At 33.0% G+C, this 14,380-nt stretch overlaps 1 protein-coding gene across 5 annotated transcripts in view; it reads left to right on the forward strand.

Moving 5' to 3' along the window:
- The window catches only part of LOC118192081 (uncharacterized), a 177,589-nt gene that overhangs the window by 59,080 nt on the left and 104,129 nt on the right, over window positions 1-14,380 (forward strand). For 2 of the 5 annotated variants that reach the window (XM_035362982.2, XM_035362983.2), the window contains exon 1: window positions 7,287-8,261. The exons of 2 other annotated variants lie outside the window; for them this stretch is intronic. In XM_035362982.2, the coding sequence (XP_035218873.2) occupies window positions 8,161-8,261 (101 nt within the window). In that variant the 5' untranslated portion in view covers window positions 7,287-8,160. Of the gene's footprint in view, window positions 1-7,286; window positions 8,262-14,380 lie in introns of those variants that run through there. One more of the 5 variants, XM_035362985.2, reaches the window with a different exon arrangement.

Here is a 14,380-nt window from a genome sequence, read left to right on the forward strand (position 1 = left end):
AGCTTGCTGTCCTTGCCACGGTGAATTTCATGGGCTTACTCTGATGCTATTGTCAGACAAGTGAGATAAGTCACAGCACAAGAGCACAGAAATTACTGAAAATTATCTTCATCACTGATTGTAGATGACGATCCTTCGATCGGGTCCTTTTCTTATCAATTCTGGAAACAAAAAAGCTGTTCCCGTATAAAAATATTCATAAAGAAAACGATTGTTCTTTACTGCAAAAGTTTGTAACTGAGTTTTTTTTTTTTTTTTTTTATAAGATTTATATCACATTGCAAATTAACTATATTTACAGATTTTCTGGCGCGTTGTTCGCATTTGTTTTTATTGGAAACCAAAATAATGTAAATTTGAATTTCAAATAATTAAACTCTTGAAATCTTTGCAACACTGTTTTTGCAATAAATACATAATTGAAATTTCTTCACGCGCCGCATAACATTATCTTCGCTTCTGCCAGTTTGACACCCCTGCTTTTCAGAAGGCATAAATAAAATCATATATTTTAAATAACCCCGAAATAAGTTGAGCAATTTCGAAAAATTAGTCACTGAAATAATTAATCTATTTTATTAAAAACTGGGATAACAGCATCACTTAAATTCAAGAGTTCATGATTTTCATTAGTCTCTTGAACATTATATTTTTAAGTTAGATTTATTGCTAACCCAGTCCTCCAAAGCGCACAGTTTTCGCTTCTCAAAATGTTTTATAGTCGCCAATTTTTTTTTTTTTTTTTTTTGCTTAACGTGCCCATATTTGAAGATCAAAACAATGCTGCATTATAGTAACATTTTTTTTTTTTTTTTTTCATGTTTGCCTTATTAAATATCACCTATATAAGTGACATTAACGTTGTATCGAAACACTTTCTGAGCACAAAAGAGCAGAGCTTCATTATGACATCGTACATAATCAAATTACGTGAACTCCGATCATATTTTGGATTTAACGTTGACGTTGAATGGAATGGAATATCCTTCCCCCTCCCCAAACCTCCCCCTCGTTTGGGAACGCCTAAAGTAGTACAGAACGAGCATACATAGTAGGTATGACTTAGTAAGTACAGAAGTATATGTTACCGCTAAATTGGCGGAAATCGGTTTACTTAGGGTTTCGTTAAAGTGAAAATAAAGTCTTTGCTGGAACAACAGCAACGTTTCTGTAAGTTTAAAGCAGCCGCCGCTTACACTTTTAAATTATTGATCGAGCAGGATTGTAAATTCATTTCCTTAAATTGTAATAATATTTTAAACCGTTTTAGTCTTTGTATTATAGTTTTTTAATTGATTCTATCAGCTAATTTTTTGATTGTTTGATCGCATTAATTTGATTTTTTAGATATTGAAAAATAAATAAATAACATTATATTAATTTAAGCGTGCAGAAACGTTGCTATTGTTCCATCAAAGTTCTTATTTTCAGTTTAACGAGCGCCTGCCTAGCAAGCAATGTGCAGATTAGCGACTGCCTAGTAAGTAATGTGCAAAGTGGAGGGAGTGGGAAAGGACATGAGAGAAACAAAGTTTTGAACTTTAACCATACGGAAGCCATTAATGTGCACATTACCTAGGTAATATGCGAAAAACTCTCGATTTCTCACTTTAACGGAGCAAATCAGTTAATCTGCAGATGTGCGCATTAACAACTCTCGTAATTTAGCGGTATATGCATTAACACCAAACATTCTTGCTAAGAGCAATAGTGCTGCGGACTATTTTTTTCAAAATGTAACGATACGCATGTGCTTCATTCATTCATTTAAGTGTCAATATGCATTGTTGCTGAAGTGAAATAAATTCACTTAAAGTTATGATCAGTTAAGACAGGTAATTACGGAATTCAAAAATTGTTGTCTGGCCTTTTTTTTTTTTATTTTTTTTATTTAAATTAATTTTTGTAATTCTTTTTTTTAATAAAGCGGGGCATGCTACAAAAATTTAATTTTTTTTAAATATTAATATGCCAATCAACATATTTTTTTAAATCCTTCGAAATAAAAAAAAAATTCAAAGCTGTTAAACTTATTTCTCCTTTTGTTTCGTGGAGAAAATACGGTATGATCACCACGCGTCGTATTGTACATATGTAACTTTCAAGGTTTAAAAAAAAAAAAAAAAAAAATCGTACCAATCTTTAAAGCATACAAATTTACGTTTTGCATTTAAAATGTATCGTAATTTAAATAAATGAAAACTTTGAATATTACTTCAAATAATACTACATTTCTTCCCTAGCTTTTTAGCGCTAGGTTCTGAAAATTTAAAACAATTTTTTCCTTTCCTCTGTTGAACATAGTTTTACCCTCTGTATTCGTAATTTATTATTCGTTTGATTATTTTTATTCAGTGTATAAGGTATTTCTCCCTCTTTCCTAGCGTGCCTTCGTGGTGTAGTGGTTCTGCACGCTCGGCCGGTATTCCAGAGGTCCGTGGTTCGGTTCCCGGCGGAGGCGTTTGCTATTTTTCATCTTACCTGCTTCCAAAAACATACCTAATGTCTCTACAGTGGCGCCCGAACTAAAAGGGTGTTGAATGAGGACTTTCCACACATAGGATTTGGCGATTGGGTCACCTAAAAACCCCAGTCGCCCTTTAAAAGGGAGAGTACATAAGGTATTTCTCCCTCCTTCCTAGCGCGCCTTTGTGGTGTAGTGGTTCTGCACGTTGGACCGGTATTCCAGAGGTCCGTGGTTCGATTCCCGGCGGAGGCGGTTCCTCATTTTTCATCTTGCCTGCTTAAAAAAAAAAAAAAAAAAAAAAAAAAAAAAAAAAAAAAAAAAAAAAAAAAAATAATAATGTCTCTAAAAGTGTACTTAATTTGCATTTGCATTTTTGTATTAACATTTCATTTATTTTATTTTCTCGTGCTTTTATTATTTGAAACCTATTTTGTGTTGATTCTTCATTAAACTACCCGGACGTGACAGGTGTTCTCATATTTAAGAAACTTTCTGAACCTGTTATTTCACTTTACTTCTATTATTTACGTCGCAGCACATTGTAGCATTACCTACTGCTCGTGTATTCCATCTTTCGAAATCCAGGTCTTTTGTTCGCCCTTTTCCTTCGTTCCACCAATGTTTTTCCTGAGGACTATGGTCATGTCTCATTCATGTAAGGTGCCGTGTGAGGGGACTATACAAGTTAATTTAGCAGGACCCGTCGCTGTCAGATATCCATCATATATCGGCTCATTATCTACCATATATTGTAATGTTAATATTACAGTGTATTCTTATTGGAATGTAGGTTTCTTTTAAAGAAATAATATTGTGACAGTTACCAGTAACTTAGCCATGGTTGCTTTTCATTTGTTATGTTCTTAATGTAACTGCGTTCTTAGGAAATTAAGTTATTCACATAATTTTACCCTCTCGATATTCGAATGATAAATTTAATTAAAAAAGGAGGGAGCAAATACGTGAGGAAATGTTGTATAAATGGGTGTAAAATGTAGCAAATTATGCATTTATGCATACCTTATTAAGGATTATGTGTATTGCATATTTTAACATATTCTGCAGAAATATGCAGGTTTAAATTATTACTATTATTCGCTTTAAAAACATTTAAAAAATTCTACTTTTTTTTTTAAATCACGAATTCTATTTCATTCCATTTTCTTAATTTTGTAATGCAAACTAAAAGAAACACTTAAAGAGTTTCTTTTTCTTTTTTTTAATGGCTTATTAAAATATTCACATTATTTAAGCTGATATGAAATAGTCTGTTGCGTTTTTTGTAGTCATTTGGAGGTTTTATTCTTCATATTCTAAAAACGAAAGTTTTCTTAAATTTGCGCTGTTTTTAAAAGGAAATAGAATAGTTTCAGTTTTCGCGGAAATTTATTAGGTTTTTCGCGATAAAATAAGGTAAAATAACTAAATTATATTAAAAAAAAAAAAAAAAAAAAAAAACCTTAAAAGTGTTTTCGTAGTCGTATTCCCGTTTCGCAACCTATAAACGTTGAAGCGGGTTGCTAGCAAACGCACTCACCACCCGCATTGTATCGTTTGGCCTGTCATCACCATCTTATGCTGGCGAAATCTCTTCTGCCTCTGCGCGGTGGATGTGGGTGCACAGGATGCTGAAGAAGATCAGCAGCATCGACAAGAGCCCGTTTCTTCTCTTTAGTTTCTTTTCACAGAGAGTTGGAGAGCTTGACGTCACGATTCCGGAAGCATGCTGCCCTTATCAAGTTCGGAAAGGCGCCTAGAATTGGCGGGCGATCGCCAATATCGTAACATTATCGCAGCTGCTTGCTGAAAAACATCTGTTTACTTTTTGCCGCACTATGAATCAAAAACTGGGAGAAATTCAAAAGGCAGGGTGTCACCATTATTTAACCAAGTATAATTCATTACAGAAAAGAACTTCACATTTCAGTCCAGATTATTTTTCAGGAAGGCCTCCCTTTCCTTTGTTAAGAGTTATGTATTAACATAATATTGCCCCCCTTTTTTTTGCTAATATTGTTTTACATTTCATCTCGTGAAATGCTGCGAGTGAAATATGTGTATCTTATGAAAGTTATCCGAGAAGTAAAGAATGCAAGGAAGGATATTAAAAAGGAGCTCTTAACGTAAACAGAAATGAGTAGTAGTAAACCAGAAAATGAAATGCGTACTAATTGCAATGATGGTGATCAAAAGTTAACAAAAGATTATAATACAAAAAGCGAATTTAAAATGTTTCTTTAAGAGTGAAAAACTCTTGAATCTTTAAAAATGTTACAACGAGTCCGATCATTTTGGAAAAAGAACATGTATACAGATATTCTTCCTATAACACAATAGATATGTTCCTAGAAAATACTGTGTTGTATGAAACTGTGTTATTCGAGACCAACAATGAATACAAAACAAGGGGTGCATTCCGAAAGCTTAGAAACAAAATAATATTTTTAAATGGTTCTCACTGTTGTATTTTTAAAATTCAGCAACGTGAGATGTTCCCCCTTTTTTTTAACAAACGATTCAAAATTTGTATTTTCATCTTCAAAGAAATAAATTTTCTTTTAAATTTTTTTAAAATAAATTTTCAAGCATAGTCTGGGACTGAAATATAATTTTGCAATAATTACTCCTATTAATTGACGAAGCAAATTAATAACACATACCCAATTTTTTTTTTTTTTTAAATATTCTTCCAGAACAGTTACGTAATTTATGCGTCTGCCAACTGAATACTTGGAGTGCAATTCACATATTGTGTAAGCAATAGGCAAAACAATTTTCAGCTTCAAAACAATTTTGATGTGAGAGAATGCAGCTATTCCTAGAATTTATTTTTGTGCGTATACTGAATTAATAGGTTGTTATTGTGTACTACACGCGATGGCATAGTATGCAACTATGTAAATGTTTAGAATAAATTTCGTGTTATTTAAATAGTATTATAACAGGTTTTATGCATATTCATTAACATGATAGATACTTAGGCATAAAGAAGAGAAACATTTATGTATTCCATAAAAGTTGATTATTTAGATGATAATTTTGATATTAAACGTTTTAATAAGTTTGATGTGATAATTTTAGGTAAATGAATTTTATTGAAATTAATTAATCAAATCTCTTTTAAGCAAAAATTTGAGTATTTCGGTCTAAAATGCATAGTGCTTTGGTTAAGCCTAACCATCAAAATTTAATTTAGCTTTATAGTTTTTAGAGTAAATAGTTGGCTGTGGTAAACTATCTCAAATTAATCCCAGTGTAAGCTGATGTAAATATACCTGTAATGATTTAGTTCTAACTGATCAGAATATAAATAAGCATTAACCATAGTTTTTATTTGACTTTTAAATAAAAGAAATAGAATATTTGGCGAAAATGTAATTGCAAGCAGTTTGTAATAGGTTGAAAAAAATTTAAGCTTTACTATGTGCATTCGTTTTAGAGAAGAAATATATTAATTTTGAATTGGATGGCAACATTTAAGCAAACTATATATTTTGATGGTAACACTGGTAGTAAAGGTAGGCATAAATTTTAAATCTGATGGCACCATTGGGCACTTAACATCACTTTAAAATTTATTCAATCTATTTCTAGAATATTTCCCTAATTTTTTGATAATATGTCTTAATACGTTATTATTAGGTTTATTTTAAAACTTTTTGTTGCTAATTTTTTAAATTAACGATAAAAAATTTGATAACTTTTATTCAGATGCCTTTTATTAAAATTATTTTTTAGTTTCTAATTTAAAATTTTATAGCTTTTATAGCATATATTTCTACACTGCATAGATATACTTGCTTATTGTCTAGCAAGTATATCTGTAAGCTTTTATCACTGCCGATAAAACTCCGTTAAGATATGCAAATACCAAAATGAACATTTTTCCAAGAAAACAATTAAACCATATGTGGTTTAATTAGAACAGGGATTCCCAGTGGAGGTCGATGAAATTTTAAAAGGGGACCATGATGATAAAGAGGTCTATATCTGTATATGCACCTACAATAGATCATGTTCCACTGATGATAATCATGATCCCATCGATTACCACCTCCTCCTTAAAAAATAATAGTTAATTGTTTAATGATAAAAAGCTGTGACATGTACTAAACAGAAATTGTATAAAATAAATATAGAGGAAAAAATAGGCTTAAGTTATTTAAAATATTTTTTAATTTAAAAGCTTTTTTTTATAGATTACATGCAGTATAAAAAAGTGAAATGCAAGAATACACGAAAACACAATTAAAAAAATACAAAGAACGGAAAACAAGAAAAAAATTGAACATTTTTTAATGAGCTGATTTAAAAAGTAAAATAAGCAATTTTATATGCCAAATATGAAAAAATAATTGCATCAGTACATGAAGCGCAGCCATCACACTGATTATAATGGAACTTTTTGTGCAACTGGAATCTGTGATTTTGCGTGTGATAATTGGCTTATATTTGTAAAATTAAAAAAAAATATAATACAAAAAATAATTAAACATAAATATAATCATTTTTTTCAAAATTTTTGTTTATAAAATCTGTTATCTTTAAGTTATTATTTGTGTTATTATTAAGCTGTATACTATAAATTATTGAGAAAAATGCAAGGGGGTCGATGAAGAAAAACATTCTTTTAAAAAGGGGTCGATGCAAGAAAAAAAGGTTGGGAATCTCTGAATTAGTGTAATACAAGGGAAGAAAAGATAGAAACGATTGACGTTTAATACGGACCTTCTTGGCGATCGGCTTTCTAGAGTTGGCGACTGTTTTTCGAAAGCATCCTTCCGTGGGGTGCTGAAACAGGGGTAACCATGGTGAGGGTGCGCAGTAGGCTTTGGAGCATTAACAACAGAGCATCCAGCGATGTATTTTGGACCTTCTTTCAGGAGATGATGTGAAACGTGTGATTAATACAATTAATATTTTAGTGCTATCTGAGCTTCCGATGGTTTAGAAAAGCATGTTTCATTCACAAAGGAAGCTAATAATCTTTTAATGCGCTTTTTCAGGCGAAAGAAAGCACTTGATCCTTATGTGTTTCTTCCGTCCCCAAGAAGCATCTGTTTATCTGAGTATTGTTATCTGATTTCTTTTTCATCGATATTCGAATGCGATCGAAATGGACATAGCCATGAATTTAGTTTACGTTGATCGAATGATATCATATAGTTGGACATTATCCTTCTTGTTGTGACTAATATCTTTGCCACCATGTGATTTCTGTTATAAATTCGTTGCTCCGAAAATGAAAAATTTAAATCTTTGTTCCCTGACTTTGCGACGGAATTTTTTGGGATGTCCTTCAGAAGTTCACGACCTCCTATTTGCGGTAGGGGATGCATGACGGCTTCTGAAGTAATCGATACAATAGTAGCCGCACTCCGATCGTAATACTGACTTGCTGTCTCGTGTTGAATTGCGGTTTAATATTGCAACCAATGCGTTTGACTTCCGTTAAGAAAATACTACGTACATATGAATGTTCCATTATCTTAATCTGCGACAGAATCCTTTCTTTCCTACGAGTGGCAGCTTGCGCAGCTCTTGAAGTAACATCTATCTCATGGACAAGATCAGATTTAGTGTAGACAACCTTTTAAAAAATTCTGAAATGGTGGCATTACGCTTCTTATTCAAGTAATTTTTGTAATAACCTAGAAAAGGGTCAGCATCTGAAGGTTCAATTATAGTCCCCCATGGCCGGATGCTACGACCATACATGGCGTGTCGGTAGCAATGCTAGGGGGACCAGATCACAATTCAGGCTCAACACGCAGAGTATCCTGCCATTTAAATGGTGAGTGAATTTAAAAAAAATCTTTTAAAAAATCATGTGTTTTAATTAGATTTTTTTTTGCGACGACATTTCTGTCTATGATATTACAATATATAATGTAAGTGCTCAATAATTTAGCAAACATAAGTAATTTGATACGAAAATTTATTAGTTTATGGTTCATTTGCTCCTGAATAAATTAATTCCTTTTTATGTGATTTCAGTTCAGTTGTAAGATAGTTTATGTAATAATGGTTATAACATTTTATGTAAAAAAAAAGTTTATGTAATAATGGTTATAACATTTTATGTTAAAAATAAAAATAATAATAATAAAAAAAAAAAAAACAAAAAAAAAAACAAAAAAAAATGTTTTTCCCTGTTGCAAGATAAAATTATTCTATTCTGAAGAAAATGAATGTTTCATAGATTCGGAACATTTATGTGTTTAAAAAAATATATTTGGGGAAAAGTAAAATAAATATAAATAAAATAACACACTTTACCATTATCGTCAGTTTTTCAGATAACTATACATGTATACTAAATTTTGACTTAGTATGATTTTATATTTGGTTCAGCATAACCTTAACCGAGTTTTGCAGTTATTGCTGCATGTAATAAAAAGCTCAGTAAGAAATTTTTTTTGGCTAATGCCTATATTGCGTAAATAAAGATGGGGTTGCTTATTTCTTTGTTTTATTTTCGTAATGAATAAAGTTTAACTTCATTATCTTGCAGCTTTCATGGTATCAATTGCTAAGCACTTTTTTTTTTTTTTTTAAACAGAAGGAACAATGTATGGAATAATTTCAAGTTTTTGAATAATTTTATTTAATTTACAGTAGAAAATATACTTTTTCAAAATTTTGTACTAGTCATGTGCAATTTCGAACATTTAAAATGTGCATTTTTTTTTAGAATTCTTATATCTGCGAAACAGATCCGTAAGTTATCCGATAAAAATAATTTTTATTCTGACATAAAAAAATCTTCGATTATTAATTTGTAAATAATTCCAAAGAGAGAGGATGTATTTTTAAGAGGCTTCATAAGAGGATGTATTTTTAATAAAGCAGAAAAACTTATTTTTGTGAATTTTTTAACTAAAACTAACAAGATATCTAAAAACAGTATTACATTTAAAGTAGTTTAATTTGAAGAGCTGTTTCGTAAGCCGTAAATATCCGTTTTGTAATTTAATATTATGCAATGCACGTTTCCCGCCGTATTATGGAACCACAACATTCATGTGAAACGTTTTGTAAGCCGAAATGGCGTAAAAAAAGAATGTAGTGAGTTACATTGCAAAAACATTTTACATAGCCACCATCTTATGGCTTTTACATAACGCTGGTGACTTAAATGGTTTTGTGAACTGGGAAGATAGCTTAAATGTCTTGATAGTGACGATAATGCATTAAAGCGCCATCAGACCTGCTATCTATCCTCCATTGCTCGTAAAAAGAAACATTTCCGGGAATTTTTGCTTCCAGTAAATCTGATTGGAAGACCTCCCAGAAGCAAATTCTGACCTTCCTACGAGAGGGTGCTGTAGAAGAAACATTTCACCAGCCTCGTAAAAATGCCATGTACGTATCCGCAACACATCGTCGAACGTATCTGTTTCGGCTAGAAACCTCCCGTTCTAAATAATGTTGGGAGAAGCCAGTTTTTCGGAAAAGTTTCTTATTCTGTTTTTATGTTTTGTTACCTAGTGATGCTTAGCTACCACAGGTTCAACCAAGATGCAGGGTAGAGGGAATTGCTGTGGATACCTTAGTTTACAGTACTAATGTAAACAAACAACACCACACATGTTTTACATTTATTTCATGCCGTAGTAGCGAAAGTCGAGGTTTGTGGTCCGCTTTGAATGATGAGAAATGCTTGAAAGCTTGTTTCTTAGATCGATACAATTTTTTTTTATCTTTTTACGTAGGCAACCCCCCCCCCCCCCCCCAAAAAAAAAAAAAAAAAAAAAAAAAAAACTTGCAAAATTGTGTCCTACTAAAGTCATGCTTAAGTAAAAAGTAATTCAAACGTTCTCTGAATGGAAATCCATTCAAAGAACGTTTGAATTACTTTTAAATTTTTCTTTTAATCATGACTGCTCTAAATTCGCTTACAAGATGCCATACCATTATGGCATTATTACTTATATCAGTGTGTAATGCTCATAATTTCTGGAGAAGCTCCTTCGTTGCCAAAATAATATATATATATATATATATATATATATATATATATATATCAATTAGTGTCACGGGTTTGGCTGCATGCCATTTAACTTGCGTAAGCAATTTGGGCAGTGACTGATTAACTTATTTTAGAGGACGGAGAGGGCGTTAAAAAACAGTAAAAAATATTGCCCACTGAGATTACGCTTGAAGAATAGTACGTGTATGATCGCACCAAAGTTAAGTAGTAGATTTTGGATTTACAGTACATTTGTTATGACAGTTTTTTTTTTTTTTTTTCGCAGCTACATATGCAAATTATAGCTAAACTCGAAGAGAGGAGAAAAAACAAACGACGCGGTTGATGTACTTTTACAGTTGATTTTTAAAACATTTCAAAATCAGCGATTGCCTATAAATGCGAGAGCTGAAGGGGGATCATTCTCGATCGCTGGTTTCATTGAACTTTGTCTCTGAAAGGTGTGCGAAACAATATTTAACGAAATTAAACTGATGATTACTTTCCTTTTTAAGTAAAGTTTGTATAAAACTGTTTGTAGGGAATTAATTTGATATTAGAGCATTGAGATTTCGTTTCCTTTTTAGAAAGCAGATTTATATCGAAGTATTATTGTTTTTCTTATCATCTTAGAAGCAAATGAATATATTTATCTTGCATGAACTTATGTATGTAGCAGATTTTAAATGAATCGATTTATATATATGTGGGATGAGGTTAGGATTAAAATAGAGGAAGGCAGTGGCATTTTAAAGGTATTTAATGATGAAAGAATAAACATGATTATGGTATGTACAGTGAGTGTGAAAGGGAGTAAGATAAAAAAGTTCTATTCATCATGAAACGAAATTATATCATCAATCAACATCGTCGAGCAGCACAGTTCAGCTCCATCCATCGCCACGTTATAACCTCATCGGAATGCAAGTCTCCTTTCATTTCCTCACGCAGCTTGAAGAAGTATCTCCTGCTGTCGCTGTTGCCAGAGTTAGGAAAAGGCGGACGAGTTATAGGAGCGAATTACCACACATATATATAATTATTTCCCATCTATTGTCGCTCGAACGGTATAGTGGTTAGGTGAGCTTACTGCGGTACCGAAGGACCCGTGTTCGAATCCTGGAGAAGACATGGATGTTTGTAAAGTCCCAATCACATTATGTTTCGGCTACGCAGGTCGAAAGGGACATTTCTCAGAACCCGCACAATTCCAGGAAACCCACGTAGCTAGGTTACCATTTTCACTTACTACAAAGACTTGAACGCCAAACACTAATCGATTATCGCTCAGATTGGGATCACGTGAGGCTTCAGAAGCAGAACTTTCGTCTGATTGGTTTTCTCTACCCGGGACTGAGGTCCAGCCGACACATTTTCGGTGAGGTTTGAAAAAATCCTGCGTAGCCGCAACATTGTTTCCGTAGTTAGGCGGGACTTCGCTTCAGGCTAGGCCCTATTTTCTAGGAATCCTCCCGTTTAAACCAGTGCTACCGGAATCTCGTTTCTCAGAAAAGTCCCGTCTAGCAGGGACTGTAGCCTTCTCATGTGGTTTGGTGGTAGGCGAGAGGGGTGGGAGACTCTTGGACCCCCCTTCCCCCGCGGGATGCTCTTCCTCAAAATTGGGGCGGAAGTTGAAGTTCTGGCTACCGTTTTTCCATGAATTCATGGACAAGGCAACAATATTTCCCACATTATCATTCAAGGTTGTAAAACGTTGTTATTGTCTCAAAACGAGATTTTTTTTTTTTTTTTTTTTAATACAACAAACAGGCAAATCGCCAGGAACCCTAAATGCAAATATATATGAATTTCATATCCCGCTGCCCCACCAGTGACCGAGTAGTTAAGAGCGCTGAATGCTGGGAGTTCGACCCTAGTTCGATCACAAGCGAACGGGCTGGCTGCATGGTTGTTTTCGTGTTTTTCCGTATGTGTAACATGAATATGAGCCTGTCCTCGGAAAACACTTATTGCAGCTGGAAAAAAGAACACATTATTTATTTGAATAGCATATAACTCTGCTAGATGTTCGGGGGGGCATTTCTGCTCTGCATCCCGCTCAGATTTCACCTCAGCGATGAAACGCGTATTATTAAAAAATGATTCATTAAGGAATCTGTTTTATTATAAAACAATGGTAGCAGTATCGCTAAAGAATTTTAATGGGTCTTTGGAGTGTTAACATTTTTAATTTAGATGTAACGTTATCTGAAAAGTTCTCAACCTTCGCTTTCATGTAAAGGTGTTATAATATTTTAGCTACGAGTATTCTTTAGGAATTCTCGTGGTCATAGTGCATACATATTTCAAAGTCACGTGAATTTCGTCACATTTTTAGATTTAAAATTGACCTTGAATAAAAAGACTGAAACGAAGCGATTTTTAAAAAAGCCTCAAATGGGAAACTCTGAAATGGGACATAACCATGAAAGGCGGTTATGTTCCTTATGTATATGTTCTTTCTCCTTTAATTAAGGAACTCTTGAAAAAGGTAAAAACTGGAGTCATCAAAAGCAGATTCGCCAGTTTCATGGGCTGCGAAAAACTTTCTAATTTATTTATTTGGTCATACACACACACTCGCGCCTCCATTTGAGTCCGCTTCAATGGTAACACGTATTTCGTGTATTTTGGCGTTACGATTTCGCATTTCGTGTAGAATTCGTAGTGCTTTAGAGTTACCGTTTAAACTTCGTTGTATTTTACTGCTTTCGTGTTTCATCTGTTGTATTTCAAGACCTGTTAACCCCATATTAATAAAAGCATTACATAAAAGGCATTTATATATTGATTCGAAGTTTGAGTCATAGTGACATTTTGATATCTTTTTGCCGTCTGAATTCGCGTGACGACGTCATACGGCTTTCACGTGTCTTCAGCTTTATCTGTGTCGCCTGCAACTTGATCTTGGAAAAGGAGCGGCGAAAAAAAAAGTAGAGTGAAACTTTTATCTTTCTTTTTCTACCATCGGAGAGCGCGATTAGGTTGTTTATACAGATAGGAACCATGGCATGACTAAAGCATAACAAAAGGACGCTCTTCTTAAGTTACTTCCATTTTTCCCTCTCCTTAATGCATGGGGTGTGAAGGCCTTATTTGACCGCTCTCTCTCTAGCTTTTTTTTTTTTTTTTTTTAATATTTTTAAAGTGGGAGTTATTTTATAACGCAGAGTTTATACATAAAAGGATGTTGCTGAATTTTATGCATTTAAGATTCTTATCGCAGTGGCATAGCTAGAGCTTTTGCCGCCTGGGGCGGTCCCTGAGTTTGCCACGCCTCTGCATATACAGAAAATAACAAAAAATGTTAAAACGGCTTATAGAGAAATAAATTAAAACTCTGCGTTTATTTTTAAGGAAAGCTTTAATTCCCACATTTTAAAGTTATGTTATTATTTTCTTTCATCTTTTGTTCTCAAAACCAACATGACATCGTAGAAATCTATTTCATTGCTCCAGCTGTTGTTGTGTAGACCGTATAGTAAGATTTTTCCAATGCATAATAAACATTTGTAGGTCTTACACATTTTTAGTTACAAAAACTCGAAAATTCAAAAGGACCCTTCCACATTCCTGTTTCATTTCCCTCAAAATAACGGATATAGAAATTTGAACTATTTCTCTCTTAACGAGGAATATTTCATTATTAATATCCGGGATCTAATAATTAATTGCTTATTGATATAAAACTTTATTGCATAAAAAAGTCAAGTGCTTAATCTTACCCATTGGAAGCAGGCTTTTGAACAGCAGGATTTAAAGAATTAAGCAATTTTATGACAAATATTTAAAAAATTTCTTAACACATCCAGCGTAGACATCAATTCTTTAAAATCGAACGCTCTGCAATTAGAATCTGTGATTTTGTTTCTGAAAATTTGTTTATATATGTAAAACTAAAAATAATAACAATACAAAAAATTGTCTATATAATAAACCGT

This window comes from Stegodyphus dumicola, chromosome 12 (assembly GCF_044657685.1).
Source record: "Stegodyphus dumicola isolate Sdum_Otavi_A_Nest chromosome 12, ASM4465768v1".
Lineage (NCBI taxonomy): Eukaryota > Metazoa > Arthropoda > Arachnida > Araneae > Eresidae > Stegodyphus > Stegodyphus dumicola.